General features: G+C 35.7%; 2 protein-coding genes and 1 long non-coding RNA gene across 14 annotated transcripts in view; all 3 read right to left on the bottom strand.

Moving 5' to 3' along the window:
- LOC122515871 (protein capicua homolog) overlaps positions 1 to 4285 on the bottom strand; it is a 29592-nt gene extending 25307 nt beyond the window's left edge. For 3 of the 12 annotated variants that reach the window (XM_043633348.1, XM_043633356.1, XM_043633355.1), the window contains exon 1: positions 856 to 1571. The gene's annotated coding sequence lies outside the window, so the exon portion shown is untranslated. The other 9 variants (XM_043633353.1, XM_043633354.1, XM_043633352.1 and 6 more) reach the window with 5 other exon arrangements.
- A 61-nt stretch (positions 4286 to 4346) lies between these two features.
- LOC122515870 lies at positions 4347 to 4754 on the bottom strand. The gene is made up of 2 exons (XR_006303419.1): positions 4717 to 4754; positions 4347 to 4521 (listed from the first exon to the last, which is right to left on the bottom strand). It is a non-coding gene; the product is annotated as an uncharacterized LOC122515870 (long non-coding RNA).
- Positions 4755 to 14451: 9697 nt separating this feature from the next.
- LOC122515653 (histone-lysine N-methyltransferase trithorax) lies at positions 14452 to 26310 on the bottom strand. Its single transcript, XM_043633054.1, is given in 11 exon segments — positions 14452 to 14696; positions 14825 to 14971; positions 15260 to 15422; positions 15511 to 22016; positions 22104 to 22499; positions 22580 to 22741; positions 22815 to 22864; positions 22867 to 23250; positions 23347 to 23913; positions 23994 to 25431; positions 26022 to 26310. Coding segments are annotated over 11 exon segments (10152 nt in total). The 5' UTR covers positions 26187 to 26310; the 3' UTR covers positions 14452 to 14522.
- Between the last annotated feature and the right edge of the window lie 118 nt (positions 26311 to 26428).

Raw genomic sequence — 26428 nt, 5'->3', positions numbered from 1 at the left:
AGGGGAGGAATGAGAGAGGAAGCAAGAAGGTGGTGTGGGAAAGAGAGAAAGAGAGAAAGAGAGAGGAGGCCCGACGAGGAAAGTGCGAGACGCGTATGGTCGTCGTATAAATAGAAGCTATAGGCGACGTATACTGACTCCTAGAGTAGAGGTAGTAGATACTCGTAGCAAGGACGAATTACTTTGCTTGCTTTTACCACGGGCATGGGAGTCACTGACACATTATAAAAGCTCGTGCGCACGTGCACGTTTACACGCGCGCATACACGTAACCCAACGCGTACGAGTACGTTTCTCGCTCTCTGTATATATGCGCGCGAGTAAGTCACGAAAGAATAGCACACACATACAACACACAGGGATAGCTTAGAGAGAGGTATACACATACATACACAACACGCATACATCAAACACACACACACCTATATGCGGAGCACTGAAAGAGCGAGTTCACGCAGAATGCGAGGTTCTCTTGGATACAGGGTCCTGCCTGCCTGCCTGCCTGGTCTGCCTATGGTCACTACCACCCGTCGTCGTCACCGCCACCGTCCTCGTCCTCGTCCTCGTCCTCATCGCCGTAATCTGTCACTACGGCGACGTTCTCCTTCCTAGGCGCCAGTTTCGGCCATTCTATTTCATTCGGTCACTAACCATCAATGTCTCGAACAAAAGATCAGGAGAGGAGAGTAGAGGAACACGATGAACAAGAACACACAAATGGTAGGGTTAATACACGTACACCTACACGTACACATGCACATACGAACAACACACATACACCAAGAGACCGCGATGCCCAGAACTGGTAAATTCCGAGGCAATTATCGGGTTCACAAAGAAGCACTCGGAACACACCGTACTCCTTTTTCCTCCTCCTCCTCCTCCTCTCTTCTTCTTCTTCTTTACCCCCCGAGAGTCCGGGCACGACTTTCCTTCTTTTGTTGGATCTTGCACACATACACATACATATCATGTATACACACAACTACGAAAGAAGAATGGAACAGTCTACCAATAGTAATACGTATATAACATCTAACCGGTATAGAACAAGAAGATCGGAAGCGAGAATAGAGGAAGACTGTCGTCGGTCACTCATACGATTCTACGCTTTGGCGAATTCAATTTAACCAATACGCTACTGTACGCCAACGAGAATCACAAACGTTCTACCTACGAATTATTGACATCTTTCTCTCTTTCTCTCTCTTTTTTTATTTTTATTTTTTAATAGATAGCTAGTATTATGTATGCTCGCACTCGTCACCGTGTTACCGTCGTCGTCGTCGTCGTCGTCGTCGTCGTCGTCGCTGTGCGACGCCTCGTTCACACTCTCCCCCACCCATTCATTCCTTCCTCTTTTCTTGCCACCCCGCCGCACGACGACGATCACGTACAGTCTCGGACTTCTCGGTTGCTCAACTGAACCGCTTTACACTCCGGCAGCTCTTACAACCGAGCGATCACGCGCGCGCATCTACGTTCTCCTCCTCGTCGCTACGTTCTCCCTACCCTAAAACTCTACCCCCGGTTTACTCCACCAGCCGTGAGCCAGTCGGGCGCGGGTATACGCGCCGAACATCGGCCACAGAGTAGACACGCGGTCGCTGCCGAGCGGGAATGCAGTTTGCGCTGCATTTACCTATCCGAAGATTCTTAATAACAACGATGCGTCATATACTACTACTATTACTACTACTATCACTACTACTCTACTACTACTACTACTACTACTCTCTGCGTGCCTTCATTTCTACGATTTTCTCTCGTATCCCCCTCTCATATTTTTAATTTCGATAAGGAAACTATGACAGAATAAGAAAAGAAAATAATAAATAATAACATTCCATTCTTCTTTGAACGCTTCGGCTACGATGAATATACAATCTGAAGTGTACGGCTAAAGCACAGGGCCGACGTTACAAGTTGCCGAGCCTGCTTACTTGCTACTTGTTTGTTAGTAGTAGTTTGGTCTATCACCAGGGCCGCCTGCCGCGTTATTTTGTTCTTTCATTTTTACTATTATACGAACTGATAATACTATTGATAAAGGATAATAACGATTATTATGTCGACACTTTGTTATATACTTTAAATTAGATCGAATGAGTCATTGTTATTATGGTTAGCTTTTGATTTGTAGATTTGACGATTCGAGAAAATAAATGAGACACAAAGTGCACGATACGTGTTGTATATTTAATAGAAATGTTTTATCGGAAAATATATGTATATATATATATTGAAATTTATTCTCAAGGTATAGAGCCAACTGGACAAATAAATCTGTTCCGTGTTTTATAATAAGTATTTATAAAAGACATTGCTATAATGAAACATGTTATAATTGACGGTTTACATTTGATCGCTTCTTTAAGCATTTCTCCCTTCCCTTCACGCACACAAAACAAATAATATTTTCTCATAAGCTTGGTCGTCGTTCCGATAAGAACAACGTGTTCGAACTTATGCACTCGAGAAGTATCTCTGGTAGGAAATTTAAATAACGCGGTTAAACACTATCGAGATTTTGTTGTCATTTCGAGAGTACAATTCGTAAAGAGATAGATAACGCGAAATATCGGACCCGAGGATATCTACATAAGCGCGCCAGATTTAAACGGAGAACTGTGTCGATCAATGCCGATACCGGGGAGTCGTTACCAGGAGTCGAGAATTATTGAAAAGACACATCGTACTTGGCAACTCGTTCGATTCCCTACACTTCTCTCGACGTTGGTACCTATTTCCGGGACACGACAGGATAGTGATAAAATGGATTTCTAATTCTTCTTACTTATTCGAACGCACGCGCGCGCACGTACGTACGTACATAGTAACCAGCCTAGTTTTATTACCTTCATTGAGAGAGTTTTCGGTGTATCGTGTGTCAAGTAAGAGACATTTAAATTTATAGCTGTAAATACTTTAATCTTAGTTCGATAGTCAAATAAATATAAAGTTCTTACACATTTTTGTTTGTTAAATAATTTCGATACGAAAGAAGAGAGGTGGGAGAGATAGAAGAAAGATTAAAAAGGAATAAATAAAGGAAGTACATAATATAATTTCAAGTAGAATCAGTGCATCGCACGGACGGTGCATTAGTTCATTCGAATTTTCATCGATTTCTTTCTATTTATAAACAAACAAACAAACAAAATTTAGTCGATCTTAAATGTTGGACTCTCCCAGTGGTAGTGTTAGTCGTTTAATAATCCTTTCTGTTCTCCTCGTACCACAGAGATCGAGCGTGGCAACAACATTCAATTAATCGTTTTCTTTACCTGTGGTGTTTGTTCGTGTACGTGGCGACGGTGGTGGTTGTGACGGGGGTGGCAACGGTGGCGGTAGTGGTAGTGGTAGTGGTGTGGTGAATATGCTTCGCATCGAACAAAGGCGAGAACGGAAAAGCAAGTGCGTGCGGGCGTAGAGAAGAAGAAGGCAAGAGGACATAGGAGAGAATAGGAGTTAGAGGAAGATAGACAGAAAGAAAGAGAGAGAGAGATATGAAGAAAAAAAGAAATAACCAGAAAGAAAGAAACAAAGAGAGAGAGAAAGAGAGAGGAGAGAGAGAGAGGAGAGAGAGAGAGAGAGAGAAAGAGGGACAAACAGAAAGAGACTAACACGACGATCCTTATCCTCCTGTGGCGCTGGTGTCGTACCGCTCACTCCTCTAGCCTATCGCTGAGAGCACTATCGAAGAACCACCGCACCTTCCTCCATGTTGCTCGATACTCGAGATCCTCTGCAGAGAGAAAGATCGACGATTGGCAATAAACACTTCGAAGAAATAAACGAGAAGAGGGAGATGATCGGGGCACGTGCGTGCGTAGATTCTCTCTCTCTCTCTCTATCTTTCTCTTTCTTTCCTTTTCTCTATCTCTCTCTCTCTTTCTCTCTCTCTCTCTCCCTTTTTCTTTCTTTCTTTCTTTCTTTCTTTCGGTAGCACACACGCATACGCATACACCAAACACATATACACAATAAAGAATGCACTTGAGCGAAAAATGTACCGGCGAGGGCTCCCGTAGGCTCTCTGTCACCGCGCGCGCGCGCGCGTACTATCTCCGCACTCCTCGGCACTACTGGAGACTTTGCTCGCTCGTCTGCGACTAACGCGCGCGCGGTTGACCGAAAGAAACACACCAAGAAGAGAGACAGAAACAGCTGTGACGCGCGACGCCCGGCCAGCCGCCATTTACAGAAACGCACCACATAGCCTTTCTTTTTCTCTTGCTTTTCCTCTTTTCCTCTCCTCTCCTCTCCACTTCAATCCACTCCTCTACTCTACTCTCCTTCCTTCTTCCTCTTGTCTTCTTTCCTTCTTTATCTTTATCTTTTTCTTTTTCTTTCTTTCTTTCTTTCTCTCTTTCTTCTTCTATGTACCTACCCTCTCCCTCCTCCCCAGCCAACGCGTCTATCCGACCTATCCCAATTACAGCAACGTCCTTGAAGTGACTAACACCTCTTCGTTCACCGGCTGTGTGAGAAATACGGAGTGGGATACGTATACGTCAGCTGAAAGAAGGAGAAATATAGGGGTAATAGAGAAAGAGAAAGAGAGGGAGGAGAGGAAAAGTCTCGTTGCTGGGGAGAAGAACGTTCCTACGACGACGACGTCACGACGACGACGACGACGACGACGACGACGATGACGAGGAGTGAGAGAAGCTTCGAGGAAAAGAAGAAAAGAAGAGGAAGAGTGCTTTAAACCTTCATCGTCGTAGTCGTCGTCGTTGTCGTCGTCGTCGTCGTCGTCGTCGTCGTTTCGTTGTGCGCTTCATAGGAACAAGAACGAAAGAGAAAAGCGGTGTAGAGTCCATGGTTCCAGGAATGCTTGTCGCCGGGCAAGATAGGAGGGGACACCGAGCAACGAGGAAAGGATGGAAGGATAAACTAGTGGGGATAACGAACACGCCTCCGTACACTGGAAAAGAGAGAGAATAGGAAAGGTTTCTTTGCTCGGTGTGGAACGTCAGAGAGTTACGGAGTAGTAGCGCATTGAAATCGCGATCTTCTTAATGCGTTTCTCTCTCTCTATCTCCTTCTTTTTCTCTTTCCCTTTTTCTTGTTTTCTTTTTGAAGTTATACTTCTTTTGGCGCGTTTGCGAAAAAATGATGAGAGTGAATTTTTACGATGCGCGCGCACACCGACACAAAATTAACAGGATGAAGTTTGTCGGTATTTACGATGCGCGCGCATACCGATATGAAATTAACAGCACGAAGTTAGTCGCGTAATAGTCAGCTTGATGCATTCTTCACGTGTTTGATTGAGTTCAAAATCAAAAACAATAATTGATACTGTATTTCAAAGATGTTATTGAAAAAAAAAAAATACACCACGAGCGACCCAATTCTATAAATTATAAATTCTATGGAAAATTAAATTTTATTACAGGATCACATGATGTCCGAAGAGGTGTCATACAAAATCGTGATACCTCCTCGCATGTCATGTGATCCTGTTAAAAATCTCAGTTTTCGAGAATACGTTAAAAATTTTGTCGAAAATTTGATCTTGTAATAGGATCTCACATGATATGCAAGGAGGTATCACGATTTCAGACTGTTCTAATATAATATGTATATATATCTATATACATATGTATGTAATATAATGTATTGTGAAAGATTAATTATTTGCTCTTTTGTTTTGTTATATATACGCCAAAGAAGTATAACCTCTTACGTACGTACATAAGTACGCACACCGTGTTTTTCTTTCTTTTTTCCTTTCTTTCGAATCATCGTCGTTCGTATTCTCGTATCGCGAGATCGATTGCGCGTTAATCTCTAAAACTATCATTGTTGCGCGCTATAAAAGAAGCGACACGCACAGCCTCCGTTGCTATAACCACCACCACTACATCACCGTCACCGTCACCACCACCCCACCATACACCACCACCACCACCACCGTTGCAGCCGCTGCACTTGAATGACACTTGTAGCCCCTTCTACGAGTTCTTCTATTACTCACTTAATGAAATGAATCTTGAATATGCGAACACGGTCTTCTGGTTCCCTCGTCAAAGATTTCTCTCGATACGCGCCATTTTATCGAACATCTATTCGATTTAACGAGATCCAATCAAATTCAAATGTATCGATTTTTACGAAACGCAATTATCGATATTTGGTAAGATCGATTATACCTCCGATAAAAAATTCCTAGGGGTCAGTGCACTGTACATTGTTTTAAATTGATTCTTTTAAAAGAGCAATGGCATTCTTCTTTTCTTTTCTTATATTTGAACGGAATCTCGATTATCGATTCATTAGGTGTCGATCTTGAATGGTTAAAGAAATGCCTCGGAAAAGGGGATTTTTTTGAATAACGATTGGGATAAAACTCGAATGCGATCGATTGTACTTACATATATATATTATTGCGTTGATTTATTTCCTTATAATCGTATTAATTCATTTTTAAACATTTTATCCTTGCCAATGATATCGTTTGAATTTCTCACTAAAACATAACGAAACCAGCTGCAACCTGACATCGAACAGAAAAAGAGAGAGAGAATGGGTGGGTGCGCGGGAAATTCGTCGGTTCGTTTGAAAGTTAAAAGAAGCGCGCTTTTCGTTACTTGCATACGTACTGGAGCATCAGCAGCATGCACAAACAAACACGCATACAAACACATAACAGAACATACATATACGCAGAACTATTGAATACTCTTACTCGTTGTAATAAACGCGTTTCCTGTTAAGCAAGCGTAGAAACTCAACTTTCGAAGAAACGAGGTTTTTCGTTCTAATCACGAAGGTAGCTAAGAGGAGGAGGAGCAGGAGGAGGAGGAGGAGAGGTAGCAGAAGAAGAAGTAGGAAGAGGAGAAGAAAGAGGAGGAGGACGAGGAGAGGTGAATCATCGACACTTCGTGTATACACACACACACACATAACACATATATATATATATATATATATATATATATATATAATATACAAAGAATATATAAAAACGCATATGGAAACCGAATACGTATTCAAATTGTGGAGCAAATTCTCACGCGTGTGTAGACACAAAAAAAGAATAAGAAAGAAAGAAAAAAGAAGAAATAAAAATGAAAAATAAAAAGAGAAAAAGAATATATATATATATATGTATATAAGAAAAAAAAAGAAGAGAGAGAAAGAGAAGTGGTGTATAGATATAACGAGTACACGTGCGTCGTTCTGGGCTCATCATTCGCGAACGAGCCACTCACACTCGTGGGAACGAACAAAAGAGATAAGATCGACGCTTTGCGCGTTAAACTAATTGCGCACAGCAACGTTTGCGATATTTAAAAAGAGAGATATATATATATACTATATTAATATATATATATGCATTGGAGTGGCCCTTCTTTACCCTTCTCGAACTTCTCAGATAGGACGATTCTCCTCACCGGTGCGCATCTTTTCCATTCTTCGTCCATTCTCCTTCGTTCTCTTTCTTTTTCTTTTTCTTATTCTCTTTCTCTCTCACCCTCATCCTCACCCCCACTTCCCTCTCGCTCTCTCTCTATAACATTTTTTCCTTTTTTCTCTGTTCCTTTGTAAAAGAAGTGGAAGAAAAAAAAGGAGCACGGGCGCGGGCGCACTGATTTCTCGCAAGATAAAAAAGAAACGCATCGGAGGTTACGTTAGGCGCGTCGTTCTCTGGAACAAAAGTAAAAGAACAAAAAAGAAATAGAAGAGAAAAAGATGATGGTGGTGGGAGGGAGAGAGAAATAAAGAAAGATGCATCATCCCTTTTTTTTCTCTTTCTCTCCTTTTAACACGCGCGCGCGTATTCCAACTTATTTTGATTCACGTTAAATAGGGTATATAATTATTTTCTATTATTTTTCTTATATAATTATAACTATTGTTATTATATTATATCGTAATTTTAAAATATTTTGAAGAATAGAAAACGAGGGATGATTTTTTTTCTTTTTTTTTTTTTTTTTTCTTTTTTTTTGAAGAGTTTTGCGCTTTTATTTCCTTAATTTCTTATTATATAATACTAACAAAACATTTAGTTTTTACAAAACGTGTCTGTATGTCTCTTCTTCTTCTTCTTCTTCTTCTTCCTCTTCCTCTTCATCTTGAAGTGTGCGTGCGCGCGCAAGCGCGAGCGCGGTGTGTATATGTGTGTGTGTCTGTGACAAAAGCGGCTATGAGCGTTTATATGAGCGCGCATTTCGCGACTCAACGTTCCTGGTTAAAATGTAGAGAGATTATTTTAAGATTATTTCATAGGTTTTAGTTGTATTTTTATATTTTTATTTTTATTTTTATTTTTATTTTTATATTTTTATTTTTATATTTTATTATTATTATTATTATTATTATTATTATTTTTATTTCATTATATCTTTTTTTCCCTATACTCTCTTTCATTCTTTCATTCATTCTTTCCTACTTTCTTTCTTTCTTTCTTCCTTCCTTTCCTTCCTTCCTTCCTTCCTTCCTTCTTTTCTACGGCGAGTAGATGGATTTATATTATCGATGATGATAATAATAATAGTCATAATAATAACCATAATTGTAACCATAATAATCATAATAATAATAATCATAATATAATAATAATAATAATAATGATGATAATAATAAAAGATTTATAATATGTAGATGAAGAAGGAAGTGTCACGTGTGCCTGTTTCGCTTTCCATAAGCTATCTTCGTACGAACATGTCTCTTTCGTTTAATTACTTCTTTTCTTCTTCTTCTTCTTTTTTTTATTACAATTATTTGTTCCTTTTTTACTTTACTTTACTTTTTTTTTTTTTGCGAATATCGATTCCACACGATTTTACTATTTGTATGTGTATGTATGTATATATATTATGTACATATGCACACACACACACACACACATATGTATAGACGACGTGATCGATTTTATTTTCTCTTTCCCTTATTTTCTTTTTATTTATTATTATTATTATTATTATTTATTATTATTATTATTTCCCTTTTCTCGTTTTATATTATTATTATTATTATTATTTTCTGCGATTCTCCTAAATACGTATTTATATTTCTCTTTCGAATAATAAATGTTAAACGCATGAGGGGATAAAAATGCTACTACACAACATGCGATATAATAATAGTATCATTATACCTCGATAATTAGTAGCTATAAATAGTTTTCAATAATTATTTGTCCAAACACTGAATATTTTACAACAGCCATCGATATCTCAACTAGTCCATAACTCTATTAAACAGTTAGCAACTTTTACAGTTTCAATTTTATTATTTTTTTTTTTTGTTTGTTTTGTTTACTTTTTAATAGTTATGCGTAGCATGTCCAATCGAATATCGTATCAATAATAGGGGTATATCATAAATTTTGTAATTTTCCTAAAAAATATTCTCTAAAAAATATGTCGACCTAAAGATTATTATGACTGATAATCACAGACAATGGTTTTTTTTTTCTCATCAAATTTTCTTTTCGTTCCGCCCTATCGTTCAGTTCGTCCTTAATATTATTCTGGTTTTTTTTTTCTTTCTTTTATTAACTCACTCTCTCACTCTCTCTCTCTCTCTCTCTCTCTTTCTCTCTCTCTCTCACATTCTTTCTCTTTCTCTCTCTTTCTTTCTTTTAAACAACTACGACGTTCAAATTTTCTACATTTTCGTTTAAAACGTTAGATAATAATTATATAGTATTTTTTTTCTTTTTTCTTTTTCTTTTATACATGTTTTAAGAAGCGTTTTATATTTCGATTTGAATTCCTTATAGTCTCTTATTAAATACTCCTCAAAGGTTTTTTCTTTTTCTTTTACTTTTTTTTATACTTTTTAACAGAAAATATGCGATAAGAGGGAAAAGCTTCTCATATTTGTAAAAGAGAGAGCTCCCGATGTGACTTCGAATTAATTTGAAGAAGGAAAGTAATGGTAATGAAAAGATAAGAATAAAAAAAAAGAAAAGAAAAGAAAAAGAAACCAAGAAACAAAATAATAGAAATAAATAAATGTATATAAAACAAAAAAACGTATTGGGCTAAAAAGTCGGCAACGTCGAGCAATAATAAAATGCAATTAATAATTTTACAATCACAATTTAGCAATATCTTGCATATATCTTCAAATACAATTCGTTCAGTATAATATACATATAAATATATATATATATATATATATATATATTTCAAATTTTTGCCGGCCGCTCGGATAGGTATAAGGGGGTGAGGGGGTTTCGGGGAGGGAGGGAGGGGGGGGGTCTGGAAAGAAAGACATTAATAAAATAAAAAAAATAAAACGACAATGTGTGTGTGCCTAAGGATCGGTGACTCGGTGATGTATTATGCTTTTTATCCATAGAATTATAATAAGTAATGGTAATTAATTAATTAATATTAATGATAATAACAAGAGCGTAAAGTATAATACTAAAAAAGAAGCACGTCTATATACTCTTCTGCGTTAATAGATTAGAAAATACATACATAGGAGCGCAGTTGACAAAATTACAGATTACGTGGGTGTTGTGTGTGTGTATGCATGTTATGCACGTATGCATGATGTATGGATGCGTGTATGATATAAAAAAAAAAAAGAAAAGCTAAACCAGATAGATATTCATATGTAAATAAATCGAATTTACCGAGGGGAGGTATAGGAAAAAATGATGTGATTTTTATTAACTTCTTCTTCTTCTTCTTCTTCTTTTTCTTCTACTACTTCCTCTTCTTTCTTTTCTTTTTTTTTTTTGTTTTTCATATTTAAAGAGACGCACAACCGTTAAAACTACTTTGTTAACTTCTTCTTCTTTTTTTTTTATCCATTTCCTTTTCGGAGCATATTATATATCTTACGAAATATTGTAAATAAAAAAATAATTGGAAAATACAGCATGTTTCGTACATGACTATATATCTATGAGTAGCCATATATAACCAGACAGTACATAGTCCATACTTTTTATTATTTTTGTTCATGTTTTCTTTTTTTTTCCTTTTTCTTCGTTTCATTTTTCTTTTTTTTTTCTTTTTTATAACGATCACCGTGGGTAGAGCGACGCACAAAAGGTGGAATTCTGAAGTACGCATTATTTTGTTTTTTTTTTATTTACTTTGTTATTTTGTTATAAATTCTCTGCGCTCTCTTTTTTCTTTCTCTCGTACTTCAAAATACCGAGTATATTATTAATTTTGGTTACGATTTTTAAGTAACGATTAATGAGGCTTTACTCGAACGAGAAACGCATCTTCCTTGTCCTGTAAAATGATTGATCCGCAAATCCGTTGAATGCTAGGTTCCTAGTCCATCATGTGCACCGTTTCGAAAATCTCACGACATTCGTTTAATTTTGTAATATTTTCGTTATTGTTACCTTTTCGTTTTCTCTTTTAATATCCCTCCCTCCCTCCCTCCCTCCCCGACCCACCCTCTCGCTCATTAATCTCCCCATCCCTCCCCCCTTAGAACCACTCCAGCGCGTAATCAATAAATATCAATAAAATATCTAACATTGCTATTATATTTTCAAGTAATGTACCTTCCTTATGGCGTATTACCTTTTCTTTACAGATTAAAATTAATTATCATTATATTAACAATATTCATCATCTCCTAATAATAATTATTTAATTATCGGTAATTACAATATTTTTCTTTTTTTGTTTTTCGTTAAAAAGAAGAAAAAAACAAAGGAAAACAAAAAGTTCAGAATATCTGAAACGAGATAAAGTTAAAAGAGGAATAAAAAAAAGTAATAAAAACAAAGAAGAAAAAAAAATACATAAAAGAAAGGAAACAAAAAGAAAAAATTTATATATAATATAAAAAATAAAAAAAAAAAATAAAGAAATGGCAATATTTTTCTCGTGACCAGAACTAGTTCCCATTTTTTACCTTGTTTTTATAAACTTTTTACAACTCAGCATACACATTTTGTACCAAACCAGGCCGATTAGAATGTTAACGCGGCTTACATTATTCGTTCGATAGAAATAATGCTCCTGCCGTTTTTATTTATCCTTTATATTACTTCATTAAATAATTCGCGATCGGTATTCATCATATAACGCATTTCTTATTATTTATTATCAAACACTTCCACTGCATCCTACTATATCTCTTACTCTAGGCCATTTTTTTCATGAAAAAGTGCACTTAACGGTGTCCACGAGAGCACCAAATATAAGGGACTACCACACCTCGGCAGAAATTGATTGATCGCACACTAAAATACTTTCTTTTTTACGCATTATAATGGATGCATCATTATAATATAATGCATTTGCGATTCTCAAAGCTTGAATCCGAGTAATTGGGACGTATCTAAATGTATCACCGGGTTAAAGCGTAGGTACGTTAAAGGTAAGGCAAAATTGCGTTTCGCGATATAAGAAGTGATTCTACGGAGTGTCCGTAAAAATATGAAATACGTTCCCATGAAGGACACGCTACACATTTAACATTTCTTTTTTTTTTTCTTTCTTTCTTTCTTTCTTTCTTTTCTTCTTTCTTTCCTTCTTTCTTTCTTCATTTCTTTCTTCGTTTCTTTTCTCCTTCTTTTCTTTTTTCCCCACTATGGGAAAACATTGCAGAAATATTTGCTAGATGTATTCTAGTAATGCTTATTAATAAAGAACCACCGTGATCGTGTACATACATTGCGAACATAATTATTATGTATGTATGTATGTATGTATGTATGATGTGTATATATATATATATAAAGAGATATTTATGCATATGTTTATGTATATATGTATACATGCGTGTATATATGTGTATGTATGTGTACGTGGTGTGTGTCGGATAAGCTTTGATTAAGTGAATAAAATCACTTTCACATTAAAAATGACTATAGAATAATCTAGAAATATCATAATACTTCTATCAAGCATCTGTAAAATAAAGTTGCTTCTACCTGCTTAATTTATCTTAGCTTTGCGTTCATCGATATATCACAAAATAAATCAATAGGATTTACAATATATATGTATATCGTTGAAAAGGTGGAAGCACAATACATGTAGATGCGTTATTTAAAAACTCTGCGGAAAAGACATTAAAATGATATTGCGCGTACAATAATAATAGTTGTTGTTGTTGTTTTCTTACGATAAAAAAGCAAGTAAAACTGTAAATAACTCGTTAAACGAGATTCCCATCATCGGGTCTTTCTACGACTACTAGAAAGACTTAAAAGTATCAATTATCAATGTCTGCCAAAGTAGGTACATCTCCAAACAGTATCCCGCGATAGGTACTGTCTTTTCTTGCCATTCTGTATCTCTCTCTCCTTAATAATTACGATCCTAATTTCATTTAAAACGGCTCTTATGCGATTCTTTTTTTTTTTTTACTTACATTAAGATGATATCTAATCTACAATTACATAATTTACAAGAGAATATTTGAAATCCGCGGCCCTACAACAGACACGGGAGGTCATAAAAGTTAATCATACACTGTACACTAAATTGAAATTTACAAAAGACAAAAGGAAAGATAGTTAAACAAAATTAAAAACAAAGCGAAGAGAAAACAAAATAGAAACAAAAAAAGAAAAAAAACAAGAAAAAGAAAAATTTAAATAAAATAATAGAAGAAAAAAAAATATAACGTCGCTCACGCTATTTTAAATATGCATTTAAATTTCAATTTGTAGAGATTATTTATCTGCTGTTTAAAACAGTCACTTTAAAATTCTTTGTTAAGTTACCCTCGATCCTCTTCTCGTAGTTACGTATAATACACGAATATATTAATCGCATTTCTTTCTTGATTCGGGAAACAAGTTCGAATTGTCATGTACGTTGTGCTGTTAAAAAATGTATGGTGCATCTCCTACAAACAGTACATCGATGATACACTATCTTTTTTTAGCTTGGTCCGATTCGTTCTAGAGGAAAATCGAAAAATGTTATATACTTGAATAATCGTTATAATCACATTCAGATATCTGTGTAATAAAAACACACGTAAGACGATTAAATGATGATTAAAAAGACTTACATTTAGTGTAAAGTGTACGACAACTTGTACACTTAAGCCTCAATAATAGACAATGTGTAAAGCCTAAATCGTGCAGAAAAGCACAGGCGTGAATAATATAACACTTTCAAGAGTCTCAAGTGTTTTCCAACACGCAAGACTCTTTAGGTATGAAAGCGGGACACGTTGAATCATTTATTGCTATAAGTATAGTCCTTAAATCAACTACCGAACGTAGTTGTCTAAAGTAACATTGTCGTAAACGCCATTTTTCACACTCTGTAGCTGGCCCTCTAAATCAATCTCATAGCGCATATCTACTTTCTCTTTGTAGTAATAAAAAGCTGCTATTCTCTGTGAAAATAGTTTGACGTTCAAATGAATAACCTTCAATAAAATGAATTCTATATTCAAAGCGCGCGTAATTATAGCACATATTTCTCTTTCTTTCTCTTTTTATCTTTATCTTTATCTTTATCTCTCCCCTCTCTCTCTCTCTTTCTCTCTATCTCTTTCTCTGTATCTTTCTATCTCATGGTTGTTTGTTTGCGTAATTTTTACACATAGTCTCAGTTGAGGTACTTGCGACACCTGCGAGAACCACAGGTACATGGTATCTTGATATCCTCAAATGGAAATTTGTAGTCGTACGTTAATTCTTCTCCTTGAACGATGCGTCGGAGTGCAAAGATTAAAATATGTTTTTTACCTAGGATGTCTACCACTCTTGAATAACAATTTGGCTGTAATATAAATTTATATATAAATTGTATCTATGTTTTATTATTATTTCATATTACGAAATGAAATCAAATTATTCCCATTCATATACATATGATTTGATTCATAAGAATGAAATTAAAGTATATACCTCGCATGAGTGATTAATGAACCTTGCTGCATTTCCTTTCATTGTGGCATCCACAACTAGATGATCGTCGATTTTGAACATGTAACATCCGATATTTTTACTGTCATAGTATTTCTCTCGCTTGTCCGTCAAGGATGCACGAATTACCTAAGCAAATCATTTGAATATTATATATTTATTAGCATGCAGAGTGAGTCAGTAAGCGTCCAATAAGTCCACGCGCCGTTTTTGTCATTTATTTATTTAGAATTTGAACATTTTTTTAAACCCCTCTCTCTATTTACAAGAAAAGCTGATATGCCGTCATTTGTCCCTGCTTGAAAACACGTAAATTTTATATTTAAGCATAATTTAAAAGTTATTTGAACTATGCAAATTACGCGAATCATCCTGTATAATGTGTTATGTAAAAAATAATTGTTTATATTCATTTACCTCTCCTGCATACTCAATGACCATTTCTCCAGCCTCGATGTCTCTCAAACAGAAAAGACCTCTTCCGTGTATGTGGGAATGGTACACTCCAACAGATTCTTTAGATGTTTCTTTGAGTATCCTAAAGCGCATCGCCATTGGTAAATTTGTGCTCGTTACCCGTCTATATAAATAAAATTTGTATTTAAATGTGCGCGTACATATTGAAAATTCTTACATATTGAAAATGAACATATTTGCATTATTATTACCTTGATTCTGCTTCCGAGATAGCAATCATTTTTGGTTGCTGCCTATGCCTTGATGCCAACCAACTAAACATGTCGTGCACTTTTCTACCCTTAAATGGTTCCGCGCGAGCTGCACCATTATCACATGCTGCTAAAAGATCATTATCCGTTTCGCTGGATATTGCTGGTGTCAAATTATGAAATTTGGGTTTATATTTAGTGCATCTATTGACACCTGGTAACTGCTCGACTAGATATACTGTCGCATTATTTTCTAATCCGAGATTTTCAGAAAGAGGATTATACGGTAAAGGAGGCAAATTATGAGCCTTTCGAGCATTTTGCACAGCTTGGAAAACCATATCCCATACCTCGGACATCGAAGATGCAGTATGCGTAAATCCATCCTGAGATTTGATTTCATACATCAGATTTGGCCCTTTTGAACAACTTTTCTGTGTTTGTGGATTCGGAGTTTCTTTCTGAGGAAGTTTCATCGACTTTGTGATTATTCTAGGCTTTTTCACGGCAACTGGAGGACTTTTCTTCAATACATTCACTTTGTTATCTATACTTTTAACTTTTTCATCTATCTTATTCGTTTTCAACGTAAATGTTTTAATCGGTAAAAGTTGTAAGGACGTTATTTGTGGTACTTGCTTTGTCGGTAATATCTCTACTGATGTTACTTGCGGGGATTTTTTATTTTGCGTTATTGCTTTCATATTGTGCCTAATCTTGTAGGAACCATCTTGTAATTGCTTTTGCAATACGATCTTTAACGAGGTGCTATGTAATTTCTCTTTATCGAGTTCCAATTTGAGATTATCTTTAACTTTTTCTACTGTCTCTGTGCTTAATTTCTGTGTTTCCGTTATACTGTTAACTTCGTTTTCAGATTTTTTGATTGGAACGATGCTTTCAATGATCTGTTTCTTAGATTCTGCATTTGTTAGTTCAATAGGTGGCTTTATAATAGGTTTGGTTGGTTCTTCCATAACGATTTCGTCTTTTTCTACAGGTTTGATAAGATCTTGTTTCGGTGTAACAGCTTGCATTGGCAAGACCCTATTCATGGGTCTGCTCGTTGGTACATTGCTCATAGACATTGTTATTTTATTTTGAAGATTACAACTAGTTACAACTGGATTACTACTCGTGCTTACATTGATACCATTAGAATTTGATACATTACTGCTATAACTATTATGCACATTATTTACATCATGATTCAACTTATTTACAATTATATTCCTTTGTGTTATGCAATGATTAGGTAAGGGCAGTATTTTAGATGATATGCTAGCCTTTATCATGCTGGTATTTTCTGATACATGTTTTGAATCAAAATATGGTCTGACACTGTTACTAATAATTTGTTCCGTATCGAACGATGTCGTTTCTTTTTGTTCGGTAATCTTCCATGATCCACAATTCAATTGTATGCCTGGATGTGAAGCGGGACTTGGACGCACGGCAACTCTTGGAATAGTTGGCATTGTCTGTTGTAAGGGTTTAGGAGGCGATGTTATTCTTGGTGTAATCGTAATAGGAGTTTCAGGCGAACATACATCTGATATTTGCACTGGATCTGCTAATGCTTCTACTACTGTCCTACAGGGTGACGGCGATATAGAATTACATGCGATAGAAGCAAAATTTTGTTCGATAGAAGCAGGAATATTGATTTGTGGTGTTACAACAGTATCTAGTACTGGTGTATGCTGACTGACCACGACATAACCACCAGGTACACCAGTTACCGCCGATACGCTCGGTACATTCCCCATGGCTTGTACATTTGATGCATTTGGTAAACTAGGCATATTAGGTACAGTAGCTACGCTAGGTGCGGTAGGTGCACTCAGTACACTGGGTACAGTGGGTACACTGGGTACACTAGGTACACTAGGTATGCTAGGTACACTAGATACGCTAGGTATGCTAGGTATGCTAGGTACAGCAGGTACTGTAGGTACACTCGGCACAGTAGGCAATCCTGTTACATTAGGTACACCTGGTATGTTCGGTACTGCTTCCACTGCTGTTACAGTGGGTACTCCAGAAACAGATTGAACATCTACAATAGGTTCCATAAGTTTAGAAGCTTGAAAAACTTGCGTTGTTGTCTGATAACTGCTTGCTAAGACTTGAGGTACTGCTCCAGTCATGAATTGACTCGAAGACATTACAGTATTGCTCACTATTGTTTCTAAACCATAATACATGGGCTGATTAGAAACAAACATACTTCCTGTTGAATCTGTAAACATTTCTAATGTTGGAGTAGAACTCAATAATAACTGTTCAGATGATATTACACCGCATTGTATTGCACTTGGTTGTTGTTGTATGATAGTTCCCAAAACTGTTGGTTGGGTCTGTGCAATTTGTACACTTGGTAATATTGATATTCCTCCATTTTGCAACGCCAGTAAATTATCGGATGGTGTTTGTATGTATGTACCCGGAACTAACTGATTAGTTGTTATAAATTGTGGTTTATATCCAGTTTCATGTTGGCCACTGATTGCAGTTATATATTGCAAATTTTGTCCAGTTTGTTGTTGTAGAGTTTCAACATATGCAGACATAATACTCGGCGAAGGAACTTGTTGCAAGATTACTGTTGGGCCATTAGGTCTTTGAGCTTGTTGCAACTGAATTACAGGAGTGCTAGCCTGCATTGGTTGAAGTCTAGTAGGTCCGTTATGAGACTGTACGGAATTTTTTATAACATGGGATTTGATGTTTTTTGCACGAGGTCTAGCAGCACGAGGCGATTTTGATTTTGTTACTCTTGATATTTGAATATTAGTTAATGATCCATCATTTGTTGCTGTTTGTACGCCAGTAGATGAAAAAGTTGGCGATACTTGCGGACTTGGAACGCTTTGAGAACTTGTACTATCTGGAGAACTTATTGGCATATTTACCAAAGTTTGTGTGATACAAGAATCATTGGAAATCGATGGAGGATCTGTTATTTCTGTTATCTGAACAGTACTTTCTTGAGGTAATACTGTGGCATTTGGTAATGTCGCTGTTGTTCTAGTATATTGAGTCTGCACAATCATGTCATTAGACGTTAATACTGTTTGATGAACAGTTTCTACGGTAGCGCGAGTATGTAATTGCGGTGTAATAATTGCTTGAGCAATTGGTTCTATTTGAATTCCTGGATGGGGAGATGGTACAGAAGCTTCTATAGGTGATGTAGCTTGTATTTCGGTATATTCTGATGAAAGTGTATGCCCTTCTGATGGAGAAAGAGTTATAAATTGTGGAGATACCGATCCAATATTTGGAGAAAATCTAGAATCTGGAGACGCTAGTTTATTATCCATTATTTCAGAATCACTATCGCTTGTAATCATAATATCACAGTTAATTAGATGTCTATTATAACTATCTTGCGTTCTGTACGTGCAACGACATCTTTCACAAGTTACAGGTTTCTCAGTGTGATCGATTGGTGGATTATAATGTGGAATCACATTAGTTATATCATTCTCATTATGTTTAGGAGATATACATTCATCGTCGCTAGAAACGTCATCAGCTCCATCCAATTGCGGAATTTGTAAATTTAATTTAAGATCTTTACCTTTGAAAAAATTCGTTTTATGCTGCATAGATTTTGAAATATGAGAAAAATGATCTTTGTCGTTTTCTTTTCGCATATCATTATGGGATAAATGTGACCTGAGGAGACCAAAAATTCTTCGTGAATTTTGTACATTTGAAGGATGTATAAACAAATTTAAATCTTTTTCCTTGGATAAGATCCACTCGCTATCATCACACGAAGATTCGTCGTTGATACCATCCAATTGAGGAATCGATAAGTGTTCAGATCTTTCCAAAGATGTTTTATCTTCTATATTATATTCAGGAGAACTACATTCGCTAGCGCTACTTGGATCAGCAGAACCATCTACCTGTAATATACGAGGCTGTTGTCTCGTATGCCAAAAGAGTCTTTTATGTTCTTTTCCATCTTCCCTCGAAGGTAAGACATGACGATTGATACCACTCGAATCCTCGATACAATATTTTATTTCTCGTACCGAATCAGATATAATATTAGGAGTATTTGCTCTGCCTACAGTAACCATTATACTTTCAGGAATTCGCAATTCATGAATCATAGACGTATGTTCATTTTGTGCATCAAGTACCATTACGCTAGTTTCAGTAGACTTTCCTGCTGCGTTTCTAGGTAATTTTCTCCTTTTTATACTAGGACCATAAGTATTATCCAATTTGCAACTCCAAGTAAGACTGCAAGATCTCTGATGATGCCTCGGACCTCCAACTATTAATGAATTATTTGATATTACTTCTGATTTGGAACGTTTTAATTCCCTACCACCACGTTTTTGACTTTTAGAATTAAATAAATCATCCATAAAATCTTGAACAGAAGTCTTTGCTTCTAAATGTACCCACAGATCGTTATGCGTTCCTAATTCCAATAAGGAGGGATCCATTTTTGAAATTTTATTTTCTACCGGTTTAGACGATTCTGCTACTTCAGAAGGTAACATGTCATCTTTAAATAAATCGTTGGTGAAAGTACCATCATTCTTTAAATCCATAGTTAAAAAATCTTCAATCGTCATTTTCGGAAAAATATCTTGCATCGAAATTCCATCCAACAAATCATGGGGTAAATCCTCAAAAATAGCTTCTTCTAATTCAGGAGGTAACAAATCTGTGTTATTTTGCTCAGCTAAATTTTCATCGACTTCTTTACTACATACGGTGTCCAATAATGCATCCAAAGTTTGTTTTACAGCTAAATATTCAACTTTATGTTTATCTATTGACAGATCTTCCTTCCTTTGCTCTTTGGAATGATCAATGGTAATGTTATTTTCTAAATCAGCTGATACTTCTGGCACAAATACTTGCACGTACGTTCTAATATAATATCTTACAATTTTAAATGGATTTACAGTGGACCAGTATAGCCTTGAACATTTATAATCGCAAGGTATTATTTTTTCAACTGTATCAGAAAATTCTGGTACTATCGTACCTAAGCAATCAATTATTAACGAACCGATCATCACTTTAACTTTATTTGGTTCCACATATTTTTTCTTCTTACGATCGAGTTCCACGTATACTGGTCTTTTTAAACTAAAATCAGCTTCATTATGCAGCGGTTTATGCGTCGAGTTGTTTAAATGCAAAAAGCAAAATACTGTTTTGTCATCATTAAAAGCAAGACCTATGTTTCTTGCACAAGGATAATGGAAAGTGTTGTTACAATTTTTTGCGCAACATCCTATGCTCGCTCCTTTTTTACCACATTCACTGCAACGAAGTAAACGTCCTCTTGAAATAGCACTGTGAACGTTTTGCAGGGAACCATCAATTTCTTCAAATACTTCATTCGACCATAATGCACAATTTGCATGGACCCATTCATTTTGGCCACAGTATAGAAGTCTGCCTTCCTTCGTTTCTTGACCATCACCTAATCCTTTACACAAACAGCACGACCTGCTATCTTCTTGATGAGTGTTATATGAATTCAATGGTTTTGTTACAACAGCTTTAGAACCTTTTACTATTTCTTCTTTGTTTGTATTCACCATAGAATCGTCCGGTTTTGGTACCAACGAATCATTATTTTCATCAGTATCTATAATCGGAGTCGGTACGCCACCAATCTTATGATCAGCTTTAGAATTTTTCGGTACAAACCATGGAAATACTTCTTGTAAAGTTTCGTGATATGCATCTATCAAATCTTTAATATCAGTACGGTTAATTACATGCTCCATGTCTGCGTGAAATTGGGCCAACGATTTATACTCGTTATTATTAACTTTTTGTTTTACAGTCATTAACGTGGGCGATGGTCTCACAATAATTTGTTGTTCCATACAATGACAATCTGTAACTTCACTTAATTTCTCATTAGTGGATTCCTGATTACGAATTGGATCTTTTTTATCAATTTCTGGTGTATCCTTAGGAATACAATTCTTCACCCTTACAGTACATTCTTTCAAGTGAAACTTTTGTCGAAGACGACGCAAGCCTTTTCTCGTTGATCCTTCCATTGGTTGTTCTTCCAATTCAGATTTGTTTGATAAATCAGATTTCAAACTGGAAACCGAACTATGTTCTGCACTCCCAGTTACGTCATCAGATTCATCCGATGTAGTAATCTCTTTATTATTTGTACCATTTATTTCAGCAGCCTTTTCTTCGGGAAGATCTATTTTCTTAGTGGTTGAAATGGATTTACAAAGACATTCTTTTTTTGGACTCCACTTTAATGCGGCACAAGCCTTCCGATTCTTACTCAATGATTTAATAACACCAATGAGTCCAGCTTTGAGTTCTGCTTCAACTGCATTTTTCCAAACGGAGTTTGGATTGTCAGAACATTGCTGACAGGTAAACTCAATGGAATCTGGAAGATAACTAAGAATCTGATACTTCTCATCGGAGAGACCTTCGCAACGAGCGTGTACCCAGCAAGAACATTCACTGCACTCCATCATCTGAAAATATATTTTTAATCATTTATAATTGAGAAAAAAAAAAAAGTAACGATTCACTCGCAATTTGAATTTACTTATAATACTTACTTTAGTATCGAAATCATTTTCATTGTAACATTTTTGACATAATGGGCAATAGTTTCCTTGTTGCCTCAATTTAAAGCACATAGAACATAAAGGTAAATTGCCTACGTGAACGTTTACGCCTTCGCTACCACAACTTTTACACTTGATGCAACTTTGACACACATAAGGTCTATCCGGACTATAAAGTCTAGAACTAATACCAGATTTTAAAAGACACGTGTGATGAAATGACTGACGACAACGAATGCAAGATAATTTTGGACCAAATCTTAAATGGCAGGATTGACATATTGTACACCTTGGACAGCACCAATTTGGTTGAGAACAAATACTCCAATCACTGGGTTCCAAACAAAAAGCGTGATATGGTTCGCAACAACATTGACAGTAAATCAACTGGAACAAATGAATACATAAAAGAACATTGCACTATATAACACATTAAATAACATATTAATTAAATGTTTTATACATACTGGTTCTTTCCCGGCACTCCCGCAAAGGAAACAAATGGCAGGAACATAAAATAATTCCGAACCAATAAGAGCAAAACCTTTAGCTCCAACTTCTGCAGGATCGTATTGCTCCCAGAAGTCTATAGACACTGTGTGTGATGTTTCAAGATTGGTTTTTGAAATCTGTAAGTCAAAATCTTTCTATTTAGTATATGCATCAAGATTTCTTTAGATGATAGAAGTTAAATGCGTTTACCATTGAAAGATTAGAAATTGAGATATTTTGCTGTGATTTTCCCTTTTCGAATAAGATTGTTGTACCGTAATAATATTCGTATTCTGATTATTTTCATCATTATCCTTGCAGACTTCTTTTTCTTTCGTATTATCGTTTTTCTTATCAACCACATTAGTTTGTTTTGTAGCTGTCTTCAGACTAGGGCTATTATTTTCAGATTCTTCTTTACTATCCAAAGAAGGAAAAGTTGCTATTGGTTGTCCAAGAGCAACGCTTGCACTCCGACAAACATGCTTTACTCTTGGTCCTTTCAATTCAAGTTTCTGCCTAAGAGGTTGTGGACGGTGATTTATCTGCGGCGAAGGAAGTATAGGATTTTTTATTTTCTTCCGAACTTTAATTCGATTATGCTTTCTTCTCTTTTTACTTGGGGATGTACTCATTACAGCATCAACTGCAATTAACAAGTTTATCAATGAATTTGAAGTTTTTAAAGACAAATTTAAAGAACTTGATTATTTAAAAAACATTGAATAATATATTTCCTTACATTTTTCAAGTTTTGTATAAAGAAAACCACCTGTACCCTGATAAGCAGTTTTTTGACCTAATTCAATATTCTTCCAACTCATTGCAGACTTGAATAAGTTTTTCTCCAGACTATCTTCCGCCGGCCAGCTTATTTTGCAAGGTGACGATTTTTGTCCTTGACAATCGCTTTCATCTTGACCTAATAATGCTGATGTACTTAAAGGATCTCGCATTATAGGCGGTAACATGGAATTCAAACCAGATCTCAATGTAGCAGGTATATTATAACACTTAAGACACATTTTTAACCAACAAGCTGGACATCTAGCTTTATAAACACATCGCATGAGATTCCATTGATGACTTCTAACAACAGGTGGTACAAGACACAATCCGTCGCCTTTGTGACATTGGAGAAAAGGAAGAGGACTATTTGTAGATTTAGCACAACCTTGTCGTTTAATCATTTTACTAATAAATTTACGACAAGATTCACAACTGTGAATTCCAAACTTCCTTGCTTGCTTGACGAATCTATAAAAACGTACAGCTCCGCAAACACCACATTTTATAGTTCCTGTCAACCCTATAATCGAATAAGGAAATAATACATACAAGTATAGATACAAAGACCTTATTAACAATGTAATAATAATCTCGAAATACCTAGGTTTGTGCTTCCATTGGAATTATTATTAGTATTGGTTACAGAAAATGGGCCTTCTGTTCCACCGACACATTTGTTATCCAATTTTAATCTTGCTTTTCTTAAAATAACTTTTCCACCATTCAACTTTATTCCCGACCATTCGGATTGTTCATCTTCTGTATGATTACTGTGATCACTTCCACTTTCAGATAAAGTACTTTCCGTATCAAAGTTATCCGAGTTACTCTCGACTGTCTTGTCATCTTTATTCAAACAACATTGTTTTTCTGTACTATTATTTTCTGTTAATTTTGTATTATCTTGTATATTGTTTTGAATATTCGTATCGTTGAATACTTCACACTGAGTTCCCGATCTTGTTTGAACTCTGGAAGACTCATAATTTGGAACATTAATATCAGGAAGAACTTTAGTAGGAACAGATGTCTGTTTATTGTTTCTGGAGATGTTTGACTTAGGACTCTGCACAGTTCCACTTGTATTCTCTGAGCTATCTTGTTTAGCATCCGATTCATTAGACAAGCTGTTAGTTAGTTTTACCTTAGCAGATGTGTTATTATTTTTCTTAACTTCTTTAACAATAGGTTTAGATACTTGTACATCTTGCCTCGAATCAGAAGATTTTGTTGAAGTTTTCGTCGTTTGACTCGTAATTTGGCTATCCGAAATTGTACGCTGAACCATTTTTTTACTCTTATTTTTAATCTCATCAACTTTTAATTTAGTATTTAATAAATCAACACTTTCCTCTTTTGACTTTGATTCTTGATTGTTTAATTTGTTAACGGCAAATCTAGCTTTTTTAACATGTACATTAATATCATTTTCATTATGCTCTGTACCAGAAATATCTTCTAATTCTTCTATGAATCGTTTATTAGGTTTTATAACTCTCGAAGAATGCGCACTGCGTATAGGTAATATAAATTTTCTTACGGTATTGGACTTATCACCAGACTGTACTATTGCGTTACGTACATTGCTGCTATTAGATTTTGCTCTTTGTAATAATCTTTTAGCAGTACTATTACGTAGTTGCCTAGTACGTTGATGTTGGTCTAGGATAGCATTCACCGATTTCAATACTGGAGTTTTAATAAAATTTGAAAATTTGATATTATTGCAATTTCTTCGAGTTTTAGGTTTATGAATCTTAGTAGTCTTTTTACAATCCGATATAGTTAAATCTTTCTTAACATTTTCATTTGATTCTGTATTAGTATCGCATAATTTTTCTATATTATTTTCCATATCCGTGGAAGAATTTTTGACATTGGTAATATCTTTATTAGAGCTAGATTGTAAAACATGATTTTTAACCTTGACGGAAGGATTTTTATTATTTGTAGTTTCTGTACCATGTTGCTGTGTTTTTATGTAAGACACAGAAAGATTAGCCTCTTTAGTGCTAAAACCATGGAATGGCGGATGTTCCTGGAAAAAATAATAATAATCTAAAACGAAGAAATATAATGCGATACACATTCAGTCGTCTAAGAAATCAACAGTCATCGACTGAGCGTATGCAAGTTATAAGATAAACAATGCGCTTTGACATTTAATTAAATATATAATATGTTAGATAGAAAGAAAAGAAGTAAAGAAGAAATAAGAAAGTAAAAAAAGAAATAAGAAGAAGGAAAAAAAAATAGATAATAAATATGACAAAATAATAGAAATGAAATTTAGAGGATTTACTTTGGAGACACAAAACAATTTGTGAACTGTCTGGATGAAGGATCTTTTACCGAGTCATTGACACTTTCTATGATAGTAATATATCAGTGTACGCGACAAACACTTTAGCACTTCGAGGCCGTAACTCCTTTCTAAAACATTAACCTTCATTACACAGTCGAATATTGGAATTTTATCCGAGGTTGAAATATAAACGCCGTATGCGTTTGATAGGACGCTGACGATGCGAACGCTATGGTAAGTGTCAAATGCGATGAATTCTAAGGTCGGTAATTACAATGGAACGATCGGCAAATATCCTGATTAAGTTAAAACAGTGAATTTACCTTCTCGTTGTCACCAAATGTTTCATTGAACAGGGAAAGTCCGTAGTAGATGTTCTCGGCGACGGTTACCGAATCGTTTTGGACAGTCTCAGGCTGACCGAGAACTTTAATCCGTTTCCTGGTCACCGTTTTCGGCGGCTTCCCCGGAAACTTGGACCTTCCCATGTTCACACTTTTCAACGATCAACCTCAACCCCACAACGAAATTCTGTTTCCATTTTACGTGATTTTGCCCAGCCGAGGTACCTCAACTGAACACCAACGAATATTTAACACACACGAATATTTGCAACCTTCGTCGATCATCGGTTACGTTCGGACAAATTCGTCAATGACCGCGAAATACGCGCGTACTGTTGAACCCTAAACTTACTAGTACTAAGACGAAATATGCCTTTTTTAATGTT

Source organism: Polistes fuscatus, unplaced genomic scaffold (genome assembly GCF_010416935.1).
Source record: "Polistes fuscatus isolate 324 unplaced genomic scaffold, CU_Pfus_HIC Scaffold19, whole genome shotgun sequence".
NCBI classification, from domain to species: domain Eukaryota; kingdom Metazoa; phylum Arthropoda; class Insecta; order Hymenoptera; family Vespidae; genus Polistes; species Polistes fuscatus.
Note: the sequence above shows the minus strand (reverse complement) of the source record. Positions and strands in the feature narration are given on the sequence as shown.